The sequence below is a fragment of the Naumovozyma dairenensis genome, chromosome 1 (genome assembly GCF_000227115.2).
Source record: "Naumovozyma dairenensis CBS 421 chromosome 1, complete genome".
NCBI classification, from domain to species: domain Eukaryota; kingdom Fungi; phylum Ascomycota; class Saccharomycetes; order Saccharomycetales; family Saccharomycetaceae; genus Naumovozyma; species Naumovozyma dairenensis.
This window is the reverse complement of record NC_016479.1, coordinates 1,418,920-1,436,569: the sequence shown is the minus strand read 5'-3', so window position 1 is coordinate 1,436,569 and position 17,650 is coordinate 1,418,920. Positions and strand designations below refer to the sequence as shown.

At 35.0% G+C, this 17,650-nt stretch overlaps 6 protein-coding genes across 6 annotated transcripts; 1 reads left to right on the top strand and 5 right to left on the bottom strand.

Moving 5' to 3' along the window:
- Positions 1-954: 954 nt before the first annotated feature.
- Positions 955-1,689, bottom strand: NDAI0A06310 (uncharacterized protein; the record flags this gene model as incomplete). The annotated part of the gene is made up of 1 exon (XM_003667980.1): positions 955-1,689. One exon carries the CDS (start codon positions 1,687-1,689, stop codon positions 955-957), a length of 735 nt encoding a protein of 244 aa, XP_003668028.1.
- Positions 1,690-2,786: 1,097 nt separating this feature from the next.
- Positions 2,787-5,210, bottom strand: REB1 (DNA-binding protein REB1; the record flags this gene model as incomplete). The annotated part of the gene is made up of 1 exon (XM_003667979.1): positions 2,787-5,210. The coding sequence occupies one exon, from the start codon at positions 5,208-5,210 to the stop codon at positions 2,787-2,789; it is 2,424 nt and encodes an 807-aa protein (XP_003668027.1).
- A 607-nt stretch (positions 5,211-5,817) lies between these two features.
- On the bottom strand, positions 5,818-8,703 carry NDAI0A06290 (uncharacterized protein; the record flags this gene model as incomplete). Its single annotated transcript, XM_003667978.1, has 1 exon — positions 5,818-8,703. One exon carries the CDS (start codon positions 8,701-8,703, stop codon positions 5,818-5,820), a length of 2,886 nt encoding a protein of 961 aa, XP_003668026.1.
- A 2,845-nt stretch (positions 8,704-11,548) lies between these two features.
- NDAI0A06280 (regucalcin) lies at positions 11,549-12,613 on the bottom strand (the record flags this gene model as incomplete). The annotated part of the gene is made up of 1 exon (XM_003667977.1): positions 11,549-12,613. The coding sequence occupies one exon, from the start codon at positions 12,611-12,613 to the stop codon at positions 11,549-11,551; it is 1,065 nt and encodes a 354-aa protein (XP_003668025.1).
- A 1,652-nt stretch (positions 12,614-14,265) lies between these two features.
- On the bottom strand, positions 14,266-14,898 carry ZIM17 (Zim17p; the record flags this gene model as incomplete). The annotated part of the gene is made up of 1 exon (XM_003667976.1): positions 14,266-14,898. The coding sequence occupies one exon, from the start codon at positions 14,896-14,898 to the stop codon at positions 14,266-14,268; it is 633 nt and encodes a 210-aa protein (XP_003668024.1).
- A 462-nt stretch (positions 14,899-15,360) lies between these two features.
- On the top strand, positions 15,361-16,959 carry STB1 (Stb1p; the record flags this gene model as incomplete). Its single annotated transcript, XM_003667975.1, has 1 exon — positions 15,361-16,959. The coding sequence occupies one exon, from the start codon at positions 15,361-15,363 to the stop codon at positions 16,957-16,959; it is 1,599 nt and encodes a 532-aa protein (XP_003668023.1).
- Between the last annotated feature and the right edge of the window lie 691 nt (positions 16,960-17,650).

Sequence of the window (17,650 nt, the reverse complement as noted above, 5' to 3'; positions counted from 1 at the left end):
TAGCGATAAATTATTGTTTAGTATATTAGAAATAAATTAGTTATATTATGTAAAATGTAATAAAAAAATAAAATAAATCAATTCATTAATAAATTAATATTTGGAATTATGCCAATTATTTTGGTCCACATACAACAAAAGTTTACTTTGTATTTTTGAACATATACTGTCGTCTATGTTGTTCTTGCCATTTTTCCTCAAGAAAAATAAATAGTAAAGCAACTGGATGAACATTATTTCCGGGTTTAATCACCTCTAACTATTGGAATTTAATACGCATATTAAGCCATGTTGTATGACGCGATGTGATGTGCTAGTATAATTCTCCATATACGTTTTACACAATTATATACTTCTCTTGTCGTTGAGAGGTAGGAGAGGAGCAAAGCACCTCCAAAGAGACATGCCTGAGATAATTACCAACTACAATACTGTGATACATTCTTACACTTTGATTATAGACTTTTTCCCGTGTCATTTTGAAATAGAATATGACAAAAATTCTAAGTTCTACACAGATGAACAAGTGAGCTAAAAAAAATAGTGGATTAACCAGTGGAATAAAGTAGAAGAAAAGGTAATTTGTGTCGTGGGAATTTTGTGTCGTTAACTTGTGTCACCTACATTAGTATGGCATTAATTAATATATTCATGATTTAAACGATTGATTTCTATCAAAAGCAATGGAAGTTACAGGCAGTGTTAAGACCAGAGAGTGACTGTGGATATTGTATGCATGCAAATCGAAATAGAAACTTGAACTCCAAATGTGAAGTATTCCATTGGATTGGTGATGAATTTCTAATCGGTAGTGTAGAGGACAACACATGTGTGTTAATTTTCAAAAGATTGAACAAATAAACAAATAAATGAGAATGACGTATTTTTTTATTTTAGGGATTTGATTTTTATGCAAACTATATAATAATTACAAAAGAATGATTCATGCCCAACCTAGAAGATGATACCAAAATCGAAAAGGATTTTGATTACATGAAGAACCCATAGTATTACCCCAATTGCACCGAACATAAAAATAATACTACAAAGTAACGGAAGGTAGAATGGACATTTGCCCACAAACAAAGCAATAAATGTGAAGACATAAGCACCTTCACTGAATAACTGAATTTGCTTCGTGAATCTTGGCTTTTGTCCATTTTTAGCCAGGTCATCTTTTTCAATATCCTTGGCAATCATGTCTACAATCCACAATGATGCTTCTTCATCTGGTCCATCTTCATTAGTTAGTTTCCAATTCCTGATTGTAAAATTAGAGTAGTGAGCTGGTGGGTGAGTGATTGCCATTCGCAATGCTTTCTTGATACGAATAACCTCGTCTTTTATTTCATGTAAGCGCAGAAGACGTTTATCAAGCACACTCCTTTTTACCTGCAGTAGTTTCTCCATTATTTGAAGAAGTTGAGGATTAGAAAGATATACTTCTTCAAATTCCCTCAAGTATTCATAAATTGATTCTATGTCATGGAAAATTTCATCATAATATTTGATATGGGACGAATCGTCATCAGCAGTCCTATTATTATGTTGAAGAAAGGAAACACAAGTGTCTATTTCCAACTTTTCGAGAATAGCCAATCCTGTTTCAGTAACGTTAATTGCATTCACGGCATGAAATAAAGCAAATGTAAAAGAGAAGAAGGAAACAATTTTTAAAAAATTTGTCATAATGTTTGTTAGCTATCGAATAGCTTTTTCCCTGATATTGTTACTTGAAAATGGAATAAAGTTAGAAATTTTGACAATTTACACAAAAAAGTGACAAGAAGTGGTAAAAAGAAATTAAAAAAGTATGAACCACGTATTTGTTTATATACCCTCTTGGAATCCAATAAAGGACATATTCGGTTCTTGTCGCCCAAAAGAAAGTGGTGATAGTACGACTTTACTTTTCAGAGGCATACTAAGAATATTTTTCACATCAACCCAGAAATTCTCGATAGATTAAATTATAGAAATGTAAAGGTGTAACCAATCCATCATCATGTACTGGCGCATACACAAAAGTAGAGGAGTCTTACATATGAGAGGGTACATAAATCCGGTATATGTTTAGCTTTGTAGTCTATTGAATCTATGGCATTGTGTTACAATCGTAGTAGAAGCACGCACATGTATATCTAGAAAAGGAAACCATATTAACAAATTGGCGCCACAATGACCGTACTAGTATTATGTGTCTAACTTATTGAACATGTACAACATCTTAGAACACTCACCCACATGAAACATAACCTAAATTCACCACAGAAGCTGCTTCAGAGAAGGTTACTAATCTTCATTACTTATTGTATAAAATAAGTGACTTATATATTATAGCCGAAGGTCCTAATAAATAACCCTGAACTATCAATAAGACGTAAACTACATCTAAATCTTCTTTCACAATTTATGAGCTTGAGAACGTATTTAAGTAGAGTTCATGAAAATGAAAGATCTCTTTAAAAGGCAAATCACAGGGATCTTTAAGCTGGATTTTTTACTAACTTTTTGAAACAAATGCCTGCGTCGTTGTGAAGCTTTCCGTCTTCACAAAACTAATTGGAAAATAATGAACTAGATAACAATTAATATAAACTACATTATTTATGATCTAGGTAGAATATATTTATTTAAAATACAACTAGTCTATGTTAAAGTCGTTGAAAAGCGTCAACATAACATATGACAAATAAGAATATGTCCTTTGGTATAGATTTGATATCAAACAATGGTAAAACTAGAGAAGAAAAAAAATAGAAATTAGTACGGAAGTTTATCTTTTTTCATATAGAATCGCTCAGTTCACGTGAAACAATTAATTCTTTACAAAGATCGCCGACATTTTTTGTTTTGCCATCTCTTACATATTTTTTCGATCTTTCATAACATAGCTTCAATTCTAATCCACTCCATTTGATCCCAGGCTTTAAATTTGATAGTTCATCCCAATTTATTTGAGATTCTTCTGTAAAACCCAAATCCAATATCTTACCGAATAGCCATCTCTTTTCTTCATTAGTGATATGCTGGAGATTATTTATTGCATCTCTTCTAACTAATTTATTCCATTTATAACGACATTGGATACGTGACCTTGTTCCTCCCATTCTCTCACTAATTACTGTCCAATTGATAACATCTTTGAAATTCAACCCTGGGAACTTTTTAATTTCTTTTATTTTATTCGATTGAGGTAATGTAGCACTATTAGTTTCAGCTGGTGTTTCCAGTAAATCTAAGGCTGAAAGTTCATCATTATTCATTTTATTTTTCAAGATATCGGTAGCACCATTGTTGTCCTGGTTCCCTACGTTATATATGCCAGCTTCTTCTCCATTTTGATAGTTAGGTTCTTGTTGGTGTTCATCCTGGTCTTGCTGTTGTAATTCGGTGTCTACTTGTGCATTATCGACAATGTCATTTCTTGCTTCATGTTCGTCTTGTTCCCTTTCATCAGCGGCCTCTTTATGATCTATGCCTGAGAGTTGTTGTTGAGAAGTCTGTTCATTTTCATTTTCATTTTCATTTTCGTTAGAATTTAACTCTTGGGTCCTTTTCAGTTCTGCCTCTAACAACATATCAGTTATGATTTTCTTTAAAAGACTTTCTTCCTCTTCAGACCATTTATTAGAAGCTCTCTTGCTCCCGCATTTAACATAGTTTCTCCATCTATCTCGACAGTCTTCTGGCATTCTATTTAATATCTTCCCAATTTCAGACCACTGACCCTCTTTGTCTTTACAAAGTTCAGCCAGTTGTCTTTCTTCTTCTTCGGTCCATTTCCCACGTTGGTTAAAAATATGATATTTCCTTCTCATATGCTTATAAATGGAAGAGTTTGATCTATATGGTAAAACTTTATAAATATTATTCCAAAAATTATCTCTTGGTCGATCATTACTCCAAATTCTTTGACAGACTTGATTTCTGGTTATGCCTTCAATTTGTTCGTAAGCTGCCACGAAAGTTTCTAATGCAACATCCTCGAGTTTGTTAAATGACTTTGTTTTAGAGCTTCTTGTCGTAACGTCAATTAATGATGATGCTTTTTTTACTGCCTCATCTAACAATTTGAGCGTTTGTTCGTCTTCAATGGAATGATATGGACGATGAATATGTTGCTGGTGTGGGTGTTGTCGTTGTTGCTGTTGTTGTTGTAGCGCTATTTCCAGCTGAAATTGGCTAGGACTTGGTATATCGGGCAATGTTGAAGTCAATCGTTCAATATTATGTTCTTCAACCATTCTATCAGTCATATGTGCACGTGTCGCAGATGAGGATCGTTTATCAGTTTGGTCAGGTTCTTCTTCTGCCTCATTTTGAAACGTTTTTTTATCATCTTTATCAGCAGATGACGTTTGCTCATGGTTAGAGCCTTTAGAATCGAGTACATCTGGCAGTTCAAAGTTGACACCTAAATCTATTTGACGACGACGACGATGATTATTGCTATGGTTCTCATCGTCTTGTTTAGAAATCTTTTCGGTATTCAAGTATTGTTGAAAATCTGCGTTTTGAGAGATTGTGTCAGTGTCTAATATTGCCTTATTGACTAATTCATAGTTTCTTCTTCTTTCTTCATCATGATTATGATCCAAAGTGGCCAATGCAGGATCAACCATTACAGTACTAGTGGCGGTATTAGCCACGATATTCATGTCATTTTGTTGTTGGATCTCATGATTCTTAGTTGTTTGTTTTTCAAGCTTGATTTTTTTCCTAGTGGTAGTAGCCTTTTTCTGAACACTAGTAGTAGTATTTTCGTCGTGGGTTGTTGTGTAATCAGAATCTTGTAAAGCATGGAATCTTTTCCTGTTTTTTTCGAACGCATTAGCTACAGCAGCCATCGTGACATCCGTATCGTTTTGCCAGCTTTCATTCCCATGGTCTGGCAAGGAAGCTAATGACTCGATACGGTCATTTTGGTTCTCGCTAGCATGCAACTTACCATCATCATCATCACTAGCAGCAGCAGCATTAGTGGTAGTACTTAGAGTAGTAGCACGGGTATTGTCATTGGTATTGGTCTGTTCTTGGTCTTGTTCATCTTCCGGTTCTCGTTGATGTTTATCTTGCTCGTATTGTAACAATTGCTGTTGTAGACCTACATATTTCAAAACTGCTTCTTCGACAGATTCAGAATTCTGGTTTTCATTGGGTGATCGGGCTGGTGAAGAAGAGATCCTCTCTTTTTCTTTGTTTATCATGACGTTATTTTTCTTTACCTTAATTTTCCAATAGTGGACTTGATGGGGCAATACGCTGAGATAAGGTAACTAAACAGCGAGGAAGGTATGTAACGCTAGGTAGAAAGCTGATGAAATAAGAGTACAAAGATATTTATTTCACTTCTTAGCCTAATTCAGAATCGAGCGTTTTTGTCTATCTTCTTTTTCTCTATTCTCTAAGCATGCAAGGAAACCTGCGTCTGTGTATTAGAGGAAGGTGTTACCCACATTGGGATTTAAGATATTTTCTTTTTGCCTCTGAGATCCTTTCGAAAATCGTTGATTTCAGAATTTACGTATTTTTTTTATTTGCACGTGCCGCCTTCCGAGCTTTTCGTTGTCTCAGTTCGAAACCTGGTGGAAGAACAAGAACAAGAGCAAGAACAATTAAAATCAAATTATAAATGGGCGTCACCGTCCCACGCGACTCAATGTGTGTACGTGAGTACGCGTCATAAAATATCTGGAACTCAAAATCATAAGGGTTACTTGAAAATATAAAGAATGTTATAGAATGTAAATCCTCCAAAAGTGTTCGCTCATTTTAGTAGAACGACAGTTGAAGTAACGCTCAAAATGTCAGGTGTTAGAGTCTTGATATAGTATCAACTGATGAGGATGAAGATGAGGATGAAGCGTATGAAAGAGAGGAAAAAGAGTTATTATTCAAGGACGTCCTCCTTTTAAATGAAAACGATTCATTACTAGGGATGTCACCTTTCTTTCCTCTGCCGTCATGTGCTTTAATATTATGATTCGTTGATTTGAAAGTTGTCGTTTCGTTAACATTCAATATTGAGCCAACTAAAGCGTTTCCTAAATTTATTCGATAAGTATCCAATGTTTTGTCAAGAACAGAGTCAGATTTTGGTGTTCTTGTGCAATATATATTTTGTTGTTCAAAGCTTTCAGGCTCCTCGTAATTTTCGCCGTTTATTTCCTCATCATCTTCATCGTCAGAGGTAAAAATAAAAGTCGAGGAGAAAGATGAGGACGACTCAATGATTGGCGTGCCAGCACCTGTACTTAATTTTCTCCGCTGTTGGTGGTGATTGTGATGATGTTTCGCTCTACGGTTTAAATAACAAGAGTTGGAAGAAAATGATGAACTTGATATCGGGGTAGAGCTTTTCTTGGGATTCAACGCAATGAATGGTGGTAGTGTTTCACCAAGTAAGGATGGAATGTCTTGAGTAAAATTTTTAGGAATATTATTATTATTATTGTCGGCAGCGGCATTGCCGCGAGCTATACTAAATATGGTTTCTTTTGATGGAGAGCCCTTCAATTTCTCCTCAATAGGCTTACAATTCTCGTTGTTAGTTTCATCTAAATCTAAATCGTACTTCTCGGTTATAGCAACGCTATTAATGGAAATATCCTTCGGCAAATCAATAATGTCACACGAATTCATTGCTATGAAATTGGAATCATTGCCCTTATAAACAGTGTTGTAGTCATATCTATATTCATAACCTCTTGATGTATTAACATTATGTGAAATTGCATTACCGTATCCCTCATTATCGCTTGAAGATTCAGATTCAGTATCAGAATTTGAAGGTGGATCAAGTGGATAAATACCTTTCCCATTTCTGTGTCTTCTTTTTTTATTTGGACAAAGAAACCTGGAACTAGCTATATTTTTCAAAAGAACTGTCGAAGGCAACAATTTTATTAATGGCCTTGTTAAAGTCCGCAATAAGGTTCCCCTATCATGGTAGTCATGCCCATAATGGGGAAATATGGATAAGGATCCATTTTCCTGTTTTTGAGGATGATAGTCTTCATTGAAGACAACTGGTGACTGTTCTTTCTTAATATAAAAGATTTCTTCATTTTTAGAATTTTCTATTACCAAGTCTTCACCATCATTAAACTTTGTTGAAGGGTCTATTGGACAGAGTATTTTATTATCATCAAAGTTAAAATTGTGTTGTGAAGCAGAGTGAAGAACATTACATTTTTTATTATCAACGTCACCAATTAAAGGAGGGTTGTTAGTTTCTGATATTGAATTCTTGGAGTTTATTGAAGTTAATGAATTTGTTGAAGAATATTGAAGGGCGACACACTGCTGAACAGAATTATTGAAACGGATATGTCGCGAACTTTTCTCATTTTTGTAAGAGCCAGATATTTGTTTGTTTCCTGGATTTGAAATACAGTCCTCTATATTTCTCTTTTCAGGAATCATTGAATTTTGTTTATTGTTCGACAGATCAGAAATTATTATTTCAGTTGGGCTTATAATAATATCAGGTATATCTTCTTTATCATCATAGTTTTCGTTCATAGCTTCATTCAATCTTTTCGACGGCAAGGAATGGTCAGAGGATATTGAACATGAGGATGCAACATGCTCTGAGGAGCAAAAGCTTCCAATGAGTTTTGAATTGGTGTACAGTGGATCATCCATATTTACCTCTGAGACTGCATAAGAAGTTGACTTTGTGAAATCGTTAGTGACTGGTAACAAAGATTCAATAGTTGAAGAACTCGAAGCGCTGGTTAAAGGACAACTTTCTTGTAAATTATTTATATGATCTCTGCTTACATTAAATTTCCATTTTGAATTCTCTTCGATTATTTCGCCGATAGATCTTCTCTTCAATATTGGTTTCACTGTAGTAGTCATGTTTGAACCTGAAAGCTTATAATTTGCCTTTAAATTTGGCCCTACCTTTGTTGGTTGTTGGGTTGGCTGTGACATCTCCTTCTCAAAGTTTTTGAGTATTGGTCCGTAAAAGATTGATATATCTATTTCAGACTTCGAAAATTTTGGATCTAATGGTTTGAAAATGTCAGAAGCTTTAAAGTCCGAATAATTACTTTTCAATCTTGAAAATAATCTCCAAGAAATATTCTCCAATCGTAAGTCATTAACTTTATTATTATTATCACTTTCGCTGTCACTATCATCAGTAGTTACATTCTCGCTAGAATTTCTCCTCCTGGGGCAACTAGAGATGGAAAAATTATTTGAATATCTCCTAATATTAATTTTGTTATTAACGGATGTACCTATAGTCGTCTTTTCATTGGTGTTTTCACATCTTCTCCTGTAATTTTTAATCGACATAATATATTTCCAGGAATCTAATATCTCCAATTCATTATGCCAATTATAAGTGAGATAATCTACAATAATCCTGGGACTGTTTTCTGCTTTAATGATGATATCATTATCGTCTTTAACCATGAATTTTTTAATCGATTGATAATGGAATGGTTTACTTGAATGCTTACCGCCATCATTATTATCGTTTTTACAATGTGTTCTTCTTTTAAATTGCTCTCTTAACTGCTTCTTGTAGTTGAACCGTTTTAATGATTTTGTCTTCTTCAAAGCAAATGAATTCAAATTAAATTGAGTGTCATCTTTGGCTTCAATGGCCATTGATACCGAAGGACCCAAGTCCTCTTCATCTTCTTGAGAATATAATTGCTGTAATGGAGTTGAAACGCTCATTTTATTTTTTTTTCTCTTCAACTTTGTTTCCTTGTTTCACAGTTTCAATCTCTGACTTGAATCTTGGTATGTATTGTTCATGTACTTGGACTATAGTATACTATATCGTTATCAATATGGCTTCTAGTTTCGCCACTAAGGTAAAAGTGCTGTTGATTATTAGATTAGTTAAAAAATAAATTTCCTAAAGAGAATTGTTTCATGAAGCTGAAGAGTATACTGCTAAGCAAAAAAGATTAAGGTGTGGAGTAGTATGCAGTTTCTCAATCATCCATCAAGTAATGTTAATGCGTTCCGATCCCGATCCCGATCCCGGCCTAAGTAGATGATGCACGATCGTCTTCAGGGTTTGTTGTTATAGGTAATATTATCCTTTATTATATAATAGATCTATACGTATGCACGCAAGTCTTTAGGTTAATTAATCGAAGGAAGGGGGGGAGATACAACTATGGACTTTCCTATGCCCTCTCATGCCCGGAGTAACGGTCGAGAGTACTTTAGGATGTGTATGGAACACGGCGCTAACTGTGGGGGAGGGGGGGAAAGAGAATATTTAATACGGGGGAAGGCAATGGAAATGTTTTACCCGGAAGAGAAATAGCTGAGTACAGGATTGGGCAAGGAATGTCCATTGGGAGAGATTTGAGATATTACTACCTAAACACTTATAACATACTGTGGGCTGGGTAGTAGTAATAATTAGTCCTTTTCACAATGTTATCCGTTTTCATTGAAATAGGTGCAGATACGGGTCGGCAACCAATATAGGTATAGCCAACAGGTAGGTCTGGTCAGTCGTGGGATGGATCATCCATCATAGATATCCTGGAGATATTAATTTTTTGAAAATACGTTTTTAGCTGTCCAATAAAGATTGGGCCATATCTCCAAAAAACTAGAACAAGTGAAGGACTTCGCTACGGTGAACCCCGACGGGGCCAAAGTGAATGGACATGTCTACCCCGGGTTTGCTCCCCCGGACCTTCGCATACGGGGGAAAGACCATAGACTAACAGTAATCTACGCGCGCGAGGTAACGTTCCAAATACTGAAGAAAGGTATTCGGTGAATGTTTCCTTATGTCCGTATCCAATATTACCCTCTCAATATACAAACGCATTAGCGCTTCACTGAAATTATTGTTCATTTTATAGGAGGAAGTTCCCAAAGGAACCCCAGAACCTCTGAGAGCAATGGAAGAAGAGCAGTAATGGCAGTGAATTAATATTGTTTACTGAGGGTAAATCAGCTTGCATGATACGTATATAGCCAATTGTTGCTAACAATGATGGTGGGCTTTCGTAAGAAATTTTTAGAGGTGTTATGTAAGGCTACGTACAATCACTACGGCGGAAGTTAATCTTATCCCGAAAACCTTCGAGTTTCAATAAATCTCATAAAGCCATTAATCCGAAAGTTCTGTAGAATATTCCTGGAAAGGTGGGGATTACGTACCTCTTGTTATGTAACGACACGGAAACGTCGAATTGAAGCAGTCTTTTTTTGTAATATTATTTTGTGTCATCAAATGTTGTGTTACCTGTTCGTGAATTTGTGGATACTTTCCATAGGCTACAAGTGACATGATCTCTCATGAAAAACTAAGGTCTGGCCATTGACTATAACGTCATGGTATAAATACTGTTGGTTACAGAAAGGGATGATGTTTTTCATGGGAATATATTCTTACTTATTTTTATGCTATATTGTCTTATATGTTTATAAAAATATGCTAGCAGTGGTGTTGACATAGGCTTGTTTTACAGAGGGAGGTAAATCAAATCCTATATCCATTTTTTGAAGATTGCCCAACACCTCTCCAGATGTTGGGATAACACCCTTTTTGTCTTCCAGGTGTTTGTTGTTTTCTTCCCAAACTTCCTCAAATATAGTTTTCAACTCCCTCTCGTATTCTGCCAACTCATTAAGCGCCGCTGAATCATCTTTCCAATTGAGCTGCCCGTTAACAATGCCAGTGTTAGCGGCCACGCAGTATGTTAAAATCGATAAAAGTGTTATTAGTTTCATCATTGCGGTTCTATACTTTACTGATTGATTTTTTACTGTTTCTATTTCTTTTGCTTGGAATGAAAAAGTAGTAATCTTTTGATAAAGGAAACGAAAGTAAAAAATTTACCGAAATGAAAAAGAAAGTTGAAGAAAAGAAAAAAGTAAAATTTATTTACCCCAATTTATATATCAAGACATTTTTCCTTGTTTCGGTTTTGTATTTTAATTATTGTGTTTTGTAGTTGTTATGGGTTTTCATACCTGTGCAGTCGTATATAGTTTGAACCTGTTTGGCCGCCATTAGAAGCAGGTCATCTTTTGTCCAGGTGCTGCTATGACAGTGTTTTTCACGTTGTTCCGCTGCATCACCATTAGGATAAGCATGAAATACTTAACAGACCTAAAAAAAAGTTAAAACTACAACTCCATATTTCTTGTGAAACAGTACTTAAATTTGCCCTAAGATTACTTCAAAATAAGAAAGTTCTTAATAGAGCTCATTGGATTATTGCATTAATGCCAGTTTTAATCAGCCATATGCATCAATATTACCAAGATTTATTCCTAATATGCCAAAGAATTTATAAAACTTGTCACTTAATAAAAACATAAAGAATACATATATGAAATAGCTTTTATATATAAACCTTTCAAAAAAAATTGTGTAAGTGCAAATTTTTTTATTTCGTTAATAATTATTTGTTTCATAATAAAAGTGGTCACATGTGAGGAGCTTCCTTTTAAAAAAAAAAAAATCTTTTTTTCTGTGAAAGTATTTACAAATCCTACTCATCAATCATTAAAATCAAGTGAAATGCTGTTTTTTCGAGATTCAGTACTTCAATTGAACCTTAGAAGAAAACTTCGCACCATTTGGAATAATATTACGAACTCTGTAGATACAACCACCTACTGTATCATTAGATACTTTTTCACCCTCCAAAGTGTCCATGTTACCAGTGGTTACAAAAAGATCATTACCAACAATACAACAACATGATATTCTTGGTGTATTATTAGGTAAAAGAATTTCTTGAACTAGTTTACCATCTTTTAATTGATAGACTTGAACTTTACGAGTAGACCAGACTGCTGTGTACAATAATCCGGTTGAAATATCAACAGCACTTCCGTCAGGCTCAGGAGAAAGAATATCCAAATTGTTAGACTTTTTAATATCAATTAATTTCTTTTTAGTATTTTCCGATTCATTATATTCCCAAATTGTGAAACTCAATGAATCGGTAAGATACATCAAACTACCATCTGCATTCCAATGGATAGCGTTAGGGATCTTGATTCTTGGCCAAATAACCTTAATCCTTTCTTCAGCGGTTTTACCATTCAAATCAATTTTTAGAACACAACCTTCATCTTTCAATTCCAGTGGGAAATCATTCATTAACCCAATATAAATATATTTCCCACATGGTGAAATATTACCATCATTAGATCTTAATCTTAGAACACGATCATGATCTACTTCGGTACTTTCCGAATATAATAAGATATATTCCCAAGTACCTATATCTAAATCACATCTACCGATACCATATCTAGAACCAAACAGGACAATATTATCATTGGAATGATCGGGAAAGATAACACCAACGGATTCATTAAAATCTAATGAAATTCCAGGATTTTTAACCTTAGCATCTCTAACGTAATTTGAATCCTGAAGAACTAAATAATTGTAATTCTCTTCTTTAAATTCACCACCGGAAGCTGTCAATTTCTTTAATCTATGAATTTCTCCTTTAAGGATGTCAATCCAATACAATGTGTCTGTCTCGTTAATATACGTTATACCTTCAGCTAACCTAGAATCAGGGGATCTGAACCACGGTTTCAAGTCACTTTGATCGAATGTTTTAATATCTTTAAATTCTGACATAATTGATATTATGCTCTGATTTGCTTTATTTTGCTTTGTTTGACTCTTCGTTTGTCCGTATTGTCCCGAGAAAAATATATTTCTTTCTTACCTCTTTTGTTCTCAGCTATGTGCTTATATACTGGGAGGAAGCAGGAGGTTGTATCAGGGATCAAAGAAGTTAAGCTCCACTGGGTCACTTAGTTTCTTATAAAAGAACAGAACGGCAACAAAAAAAGGCATTAAGGTTTTGTCGAGATTTCGACGTCTTTGTTAAGCTGATGGTTTGTACGTCTCGTTCTTCAACGACAAAAAATTTCAAAGGCACCTTGGAACATTTTTCAAGTTGAAAAGTTTCAACAAGAAAAAAGGGGACACGAGACCTCTGTTGTAGGCCTAGAGCTGTACGTAGAGGAGACATGGAAAAAACATGCCAAGCACTTGGAAGATCACACTTCGAGGAGTTGGCACCTCGATAGTTGACAGTCTACACGGGGAGCTCAGTGGATGAACCGCCGTTAAGTGGGAGAACTGTGTACTTCTCACAGTTTAGTACGAAGAATAATATGTATTGATTGCGTTCAATAAGTCTGGCATTTTGGCCGCACCCCCGCATTTATCTGTTTTTATCGTGGAATTCACTTACGCACGTACAGTACATATATAGTGTCGGTGATAAAATAAGACAACGGTATGTACGGAGAACAGGTTCAGGCTCCGTTCTCTTTGAGGTGTCTAATCTTGACAGGATATTACGTCCCTACGTACGCATAGGGAGCAGTTTGTACCCGTATATAATATGAACAGGTAATCACAGTTCATAGGTAAGTAAACTAACAGCTGGGGTTGCATGAGGTCCTATTCAGTTGACCATTGAACAGGAATGGTTGGGTACTCTTCTCACCTGTAGGAATGGGGGGGTTGTCTGGGGTCTGTATAATTGTTGCAAATGAAGCTTTAAAAGTCCCAGATAAACCTAAACACCTTGTCAAAATTTGGGTTCTCAAAACGGTTGCGTGAGGACTAAGTTTTGGTCACTAAGCGTGAGTACTACGTCAGACAATTATTGTTTTTGGACTATATCAAGCGTATTCATTGATATATGACAATCTATATACATTCAGCGATAGTCAACAACAGTTCCTTACTTTACTTCTTCGCACTAAAATAGTACCTATTTTCAAGAAGTTGTTCCATCATATCGCAAAGTAACCTTCTTATGATATTTCATCGGTTATGATGCTAGCTGCAGTAGCGGAGTTAATAAAATTCAAGGTACGTATCCACTTTATAGCATTCAAGAAAAGTTCATATCAAATAAACTTATTTACTTACCCGTTATGATATAGAGACTAATTATCAAATTCTCCGGGTTATACCATATTAACAAGAAACAGCAGAATTGCTATAAAAGGTAGGTATAAGGTTACAAAATCTACCTAGAATATAAAGAGATGGTAAGTCAACAAATCTTTAAATCCCCTTTAGTATTGAAGCAATTTTGAAGCTTTGGTTCTGGATTTTCCCGCATAAAACAAATAATTTTCGTACATACGTACGTAGGAATTCTGTCATTTATTTAAAGATTATTTTTCTATTTACAAATCCTAGTGCGCGATCAAATCCATGATTTCTACTATTGTACGCATAAGGAAACTTTCACTTCGTAAATATCAGAGTTTTTCTTCGGTATTTGGAGGTAAACTATGAATCTCTTCATTATTTAATTTCTCTTTCATATGTTCTGGAGCATCTTTAGCATAGTGTCCAATTGTCTCTCTCAAAGACTCAGGAATATCTTCAAAAATCAGATCATCGGTGCTTTGTGAAACATCCTCACCTCGACTTTTCATAATATCTTCAATGGTGATATGATCATCATTGAATATTTTCAAATGATCAGCGATTAAATGCCTATTCTTACAACCGGGACAGGTTATGAGAACTGTCCCCTTCGTGTATGCTTGTTTTGACATCGTGTGTGAGGATCTGGTGTCACATTTCTTACAAGTAAATGCTATCATTAATTGTGGTTTATCTACTTTAAAGGATCCTAATTTTTGCCCCGTTTGTCCTCTGTCATCTTTAGTATCGTCCTTGGATCGTATAATTGTCGTACTGAAGTTATTTTTCAAATCCAGGCTATGAGGTAAACATTGCTGACGATATAACGATATCTTAGTGAGCGAACTCCCTAATATTGATGGCAATGATCTTGAAATTGTACTCATGGTCATCTTCATCATCATCGGCACAACATTACGACTACTCGTGATAGCGGTTCTTCCTATTATTCTCATTGACATTTTCGTTCTTATTGGTCGTCGAGTAACAAGTTGCACCTTTTTTCTAATCAATAGACTAGGTCAAATTAGCCTAATTCTGTCTTATTTTCTTAAGTAGATCAAACTACCACCAGCTTCTTCCTTGTGCTTTTATCAACCAGTGCCATTTCAAATGTTGAAATTTTTCATTAATGAATTGTTTTTCCCTTTTAGGAAATTTATTAAAACTAACAAATTTTGAAATTTTGCCCAAATCTTGTACGTACAATATAATTAAAATAGACGATTAATACACGTACGAATACAGTCGATTTGAGGATTATATTCCAAGTAAATATATCGATTTGTGAATATTAAGACCCAATAAAAGTGTTGAGTGGTAATATTTGAATTGAAAAAAGTATATTGGCTTTAATTGTTTTATTTTATTTCAAGTAACTAGCTATATATCAACAGATTACACTATTATTTCGTTCCAGAAAAATGATGTCCCCAGAAAAGGAACAAGAATTATCTCATAAGATCTTAGAGAGGGCTCAAATGGCTCAAATGACCCGACAATTAAAACTGGGACTAAGTAAAGTACCACAAACTAAATTACATTCAAGCTACTCTGCATCTAATATGCGAAGTAATACTATAGAAAGCCATAGAGATACCAACAACAACAACAAGCAGGAGCCAAATGATCGAGAAAATGATGATAACAATGAATTGACTGATTCAAAGAAAAGATCGGGGGATGCGATTGAATTAACCACGTCAATCAATTTGATATCGCCAACCAAGAAACATCAGTCAGAAGATATTAACAATAAAAGTAAAAATACAAGTGAGAGTAAAATTAAAAATAGAAATGAATCACCAAACAATTTAGGATATTCCAAGATCTCGAAGTCAATTAGTAATAAATTATTACCACAAATTGATATAAAGACATCAGAGGATAAAAGTACATCCGAACTTACAATGGAGGAACAAGATAAAGAAATATCGGAACAAGATAACATCGATAAAAGCACAGAAACTCCAAGCGGCACACCAACCACTCCAAAAGCCAATAAAAATGCTACCTTTTCTTCCGATAATTCAATCGCTTTCAACAAAAACAATGAAAAGATATTTATGACACCAAGACGTGGTGGAGCATTTGGCAACAAAAAGGTTTTCGGAGGCGGAGGTATAACTACCGCTACGACAAAAGAAGGCGGCACTGAGCCAGGTGCAGATCTTCTAATGTATTTGGCTACAAGTCCCTATACAGCATTACGTCCAAATACCTCTTCAGAAAATAGAAATGGATCCCAAAATAATGATGAAGACAATAACAAAAGAACAGATAGTAATCATAGTGATGGAACGGACGAAACATATGTAAGAAATAGAACCAGTAAGATACCAAGTACACCATCATCTTATCCTCACCATGCAGGGGCAGATGATGCAATCCGATTTTCTAACATGAAGCCATCCATATCATCACCACAATCTACTTTTAAAGTACCACATAGCGTATCTAATAATGCATCAATTGCCTTCTCAGAAGTGTTAATGGAGTCACCGTCCATGTATATGGGAACAGGAAATCATAATACCAATAATGGCTCACAAATGACATCATTCTTATCACCACAGAAAAGGAGAACAAGTTTTGCCCCAGTAGCTGCCAATATGATGAATGGTAACAATATTCATAATCATACTCAATCTCAAAATCAAACTCCCAAATATACGAATGGTAATGGTAATGCCCTACTGTCACAAGTACCAACAACTCCATCAAGGGATTTATTATCCACATCATACGGTCACAATTACAACAATATGAACAACAATTTGTTAAAGACACCGAACTTTAATATGGGAGATTATATTCATAATCTTTTCAGTCCATCACCAAGAGTATCATTAAATCATAGAAGAGGCAGCGTAAATATGAACGGGAACCCAATGATCTTACCCAACGGATTCGGAGCGTTCCCCAATTCAGATACTTCATCAATGTATGGTCCCCCTCTTGTTATCGGGGCAAATCAAATGGGTACCAAGTCTAGCACCTCTGCTGATGAAAAAGATGAATAGCAACCAGCTACGAATGATCATCATAATGGAAATGGAAATGGGAGGGGAAACGAAACTGAAAAAGGAATTCAAGACCCTACATAGTAGCAAGAAATCACGATAAGATAAATGAAACATGCACAAATGCAATTAAAAGGGAGGGGCACCTGTAGTGGTAATGCCTCTAATACCTAGACTTTACAAGACTATACCCTATTACATAAATAGACGATTAATATAAATATAAATACATCTCAACAGGACTATTTTATTTCCTATTGTTATGACTGGAAATTCGAAGCACCACCAGTACCGAATAACCGATAGCGTATCTGTCTTTTCTGTAGTCTGTCTGTTCAGTGTCACAATTTGTAATTTACAGTGCAAGATTATCCGTCACTTGTGAAGGAACGCGCTATTTTCATATCCGGTGAAATAATATTAAAAACTTTGACGTCGAAAATGGGAAATGGGAAAAACCTTGATGGGAGAAGAAGAGGAGCACCTGAAGATCCTTTCATCTTTATTTAGAAATTTCATCTTACAAGAACAAAGGCTACTTATTCTATAAACAATTTCTTCAATTAAGTTTATTTTTTAACTCTGACACTTGGTTACACTCTACTTATTCTTATATGATCCATCTTGCAATATTTCTGTTTAGTACTTTCCCTTTTTATTCTGGCATGATAAACAGCGTATTACAGCATTT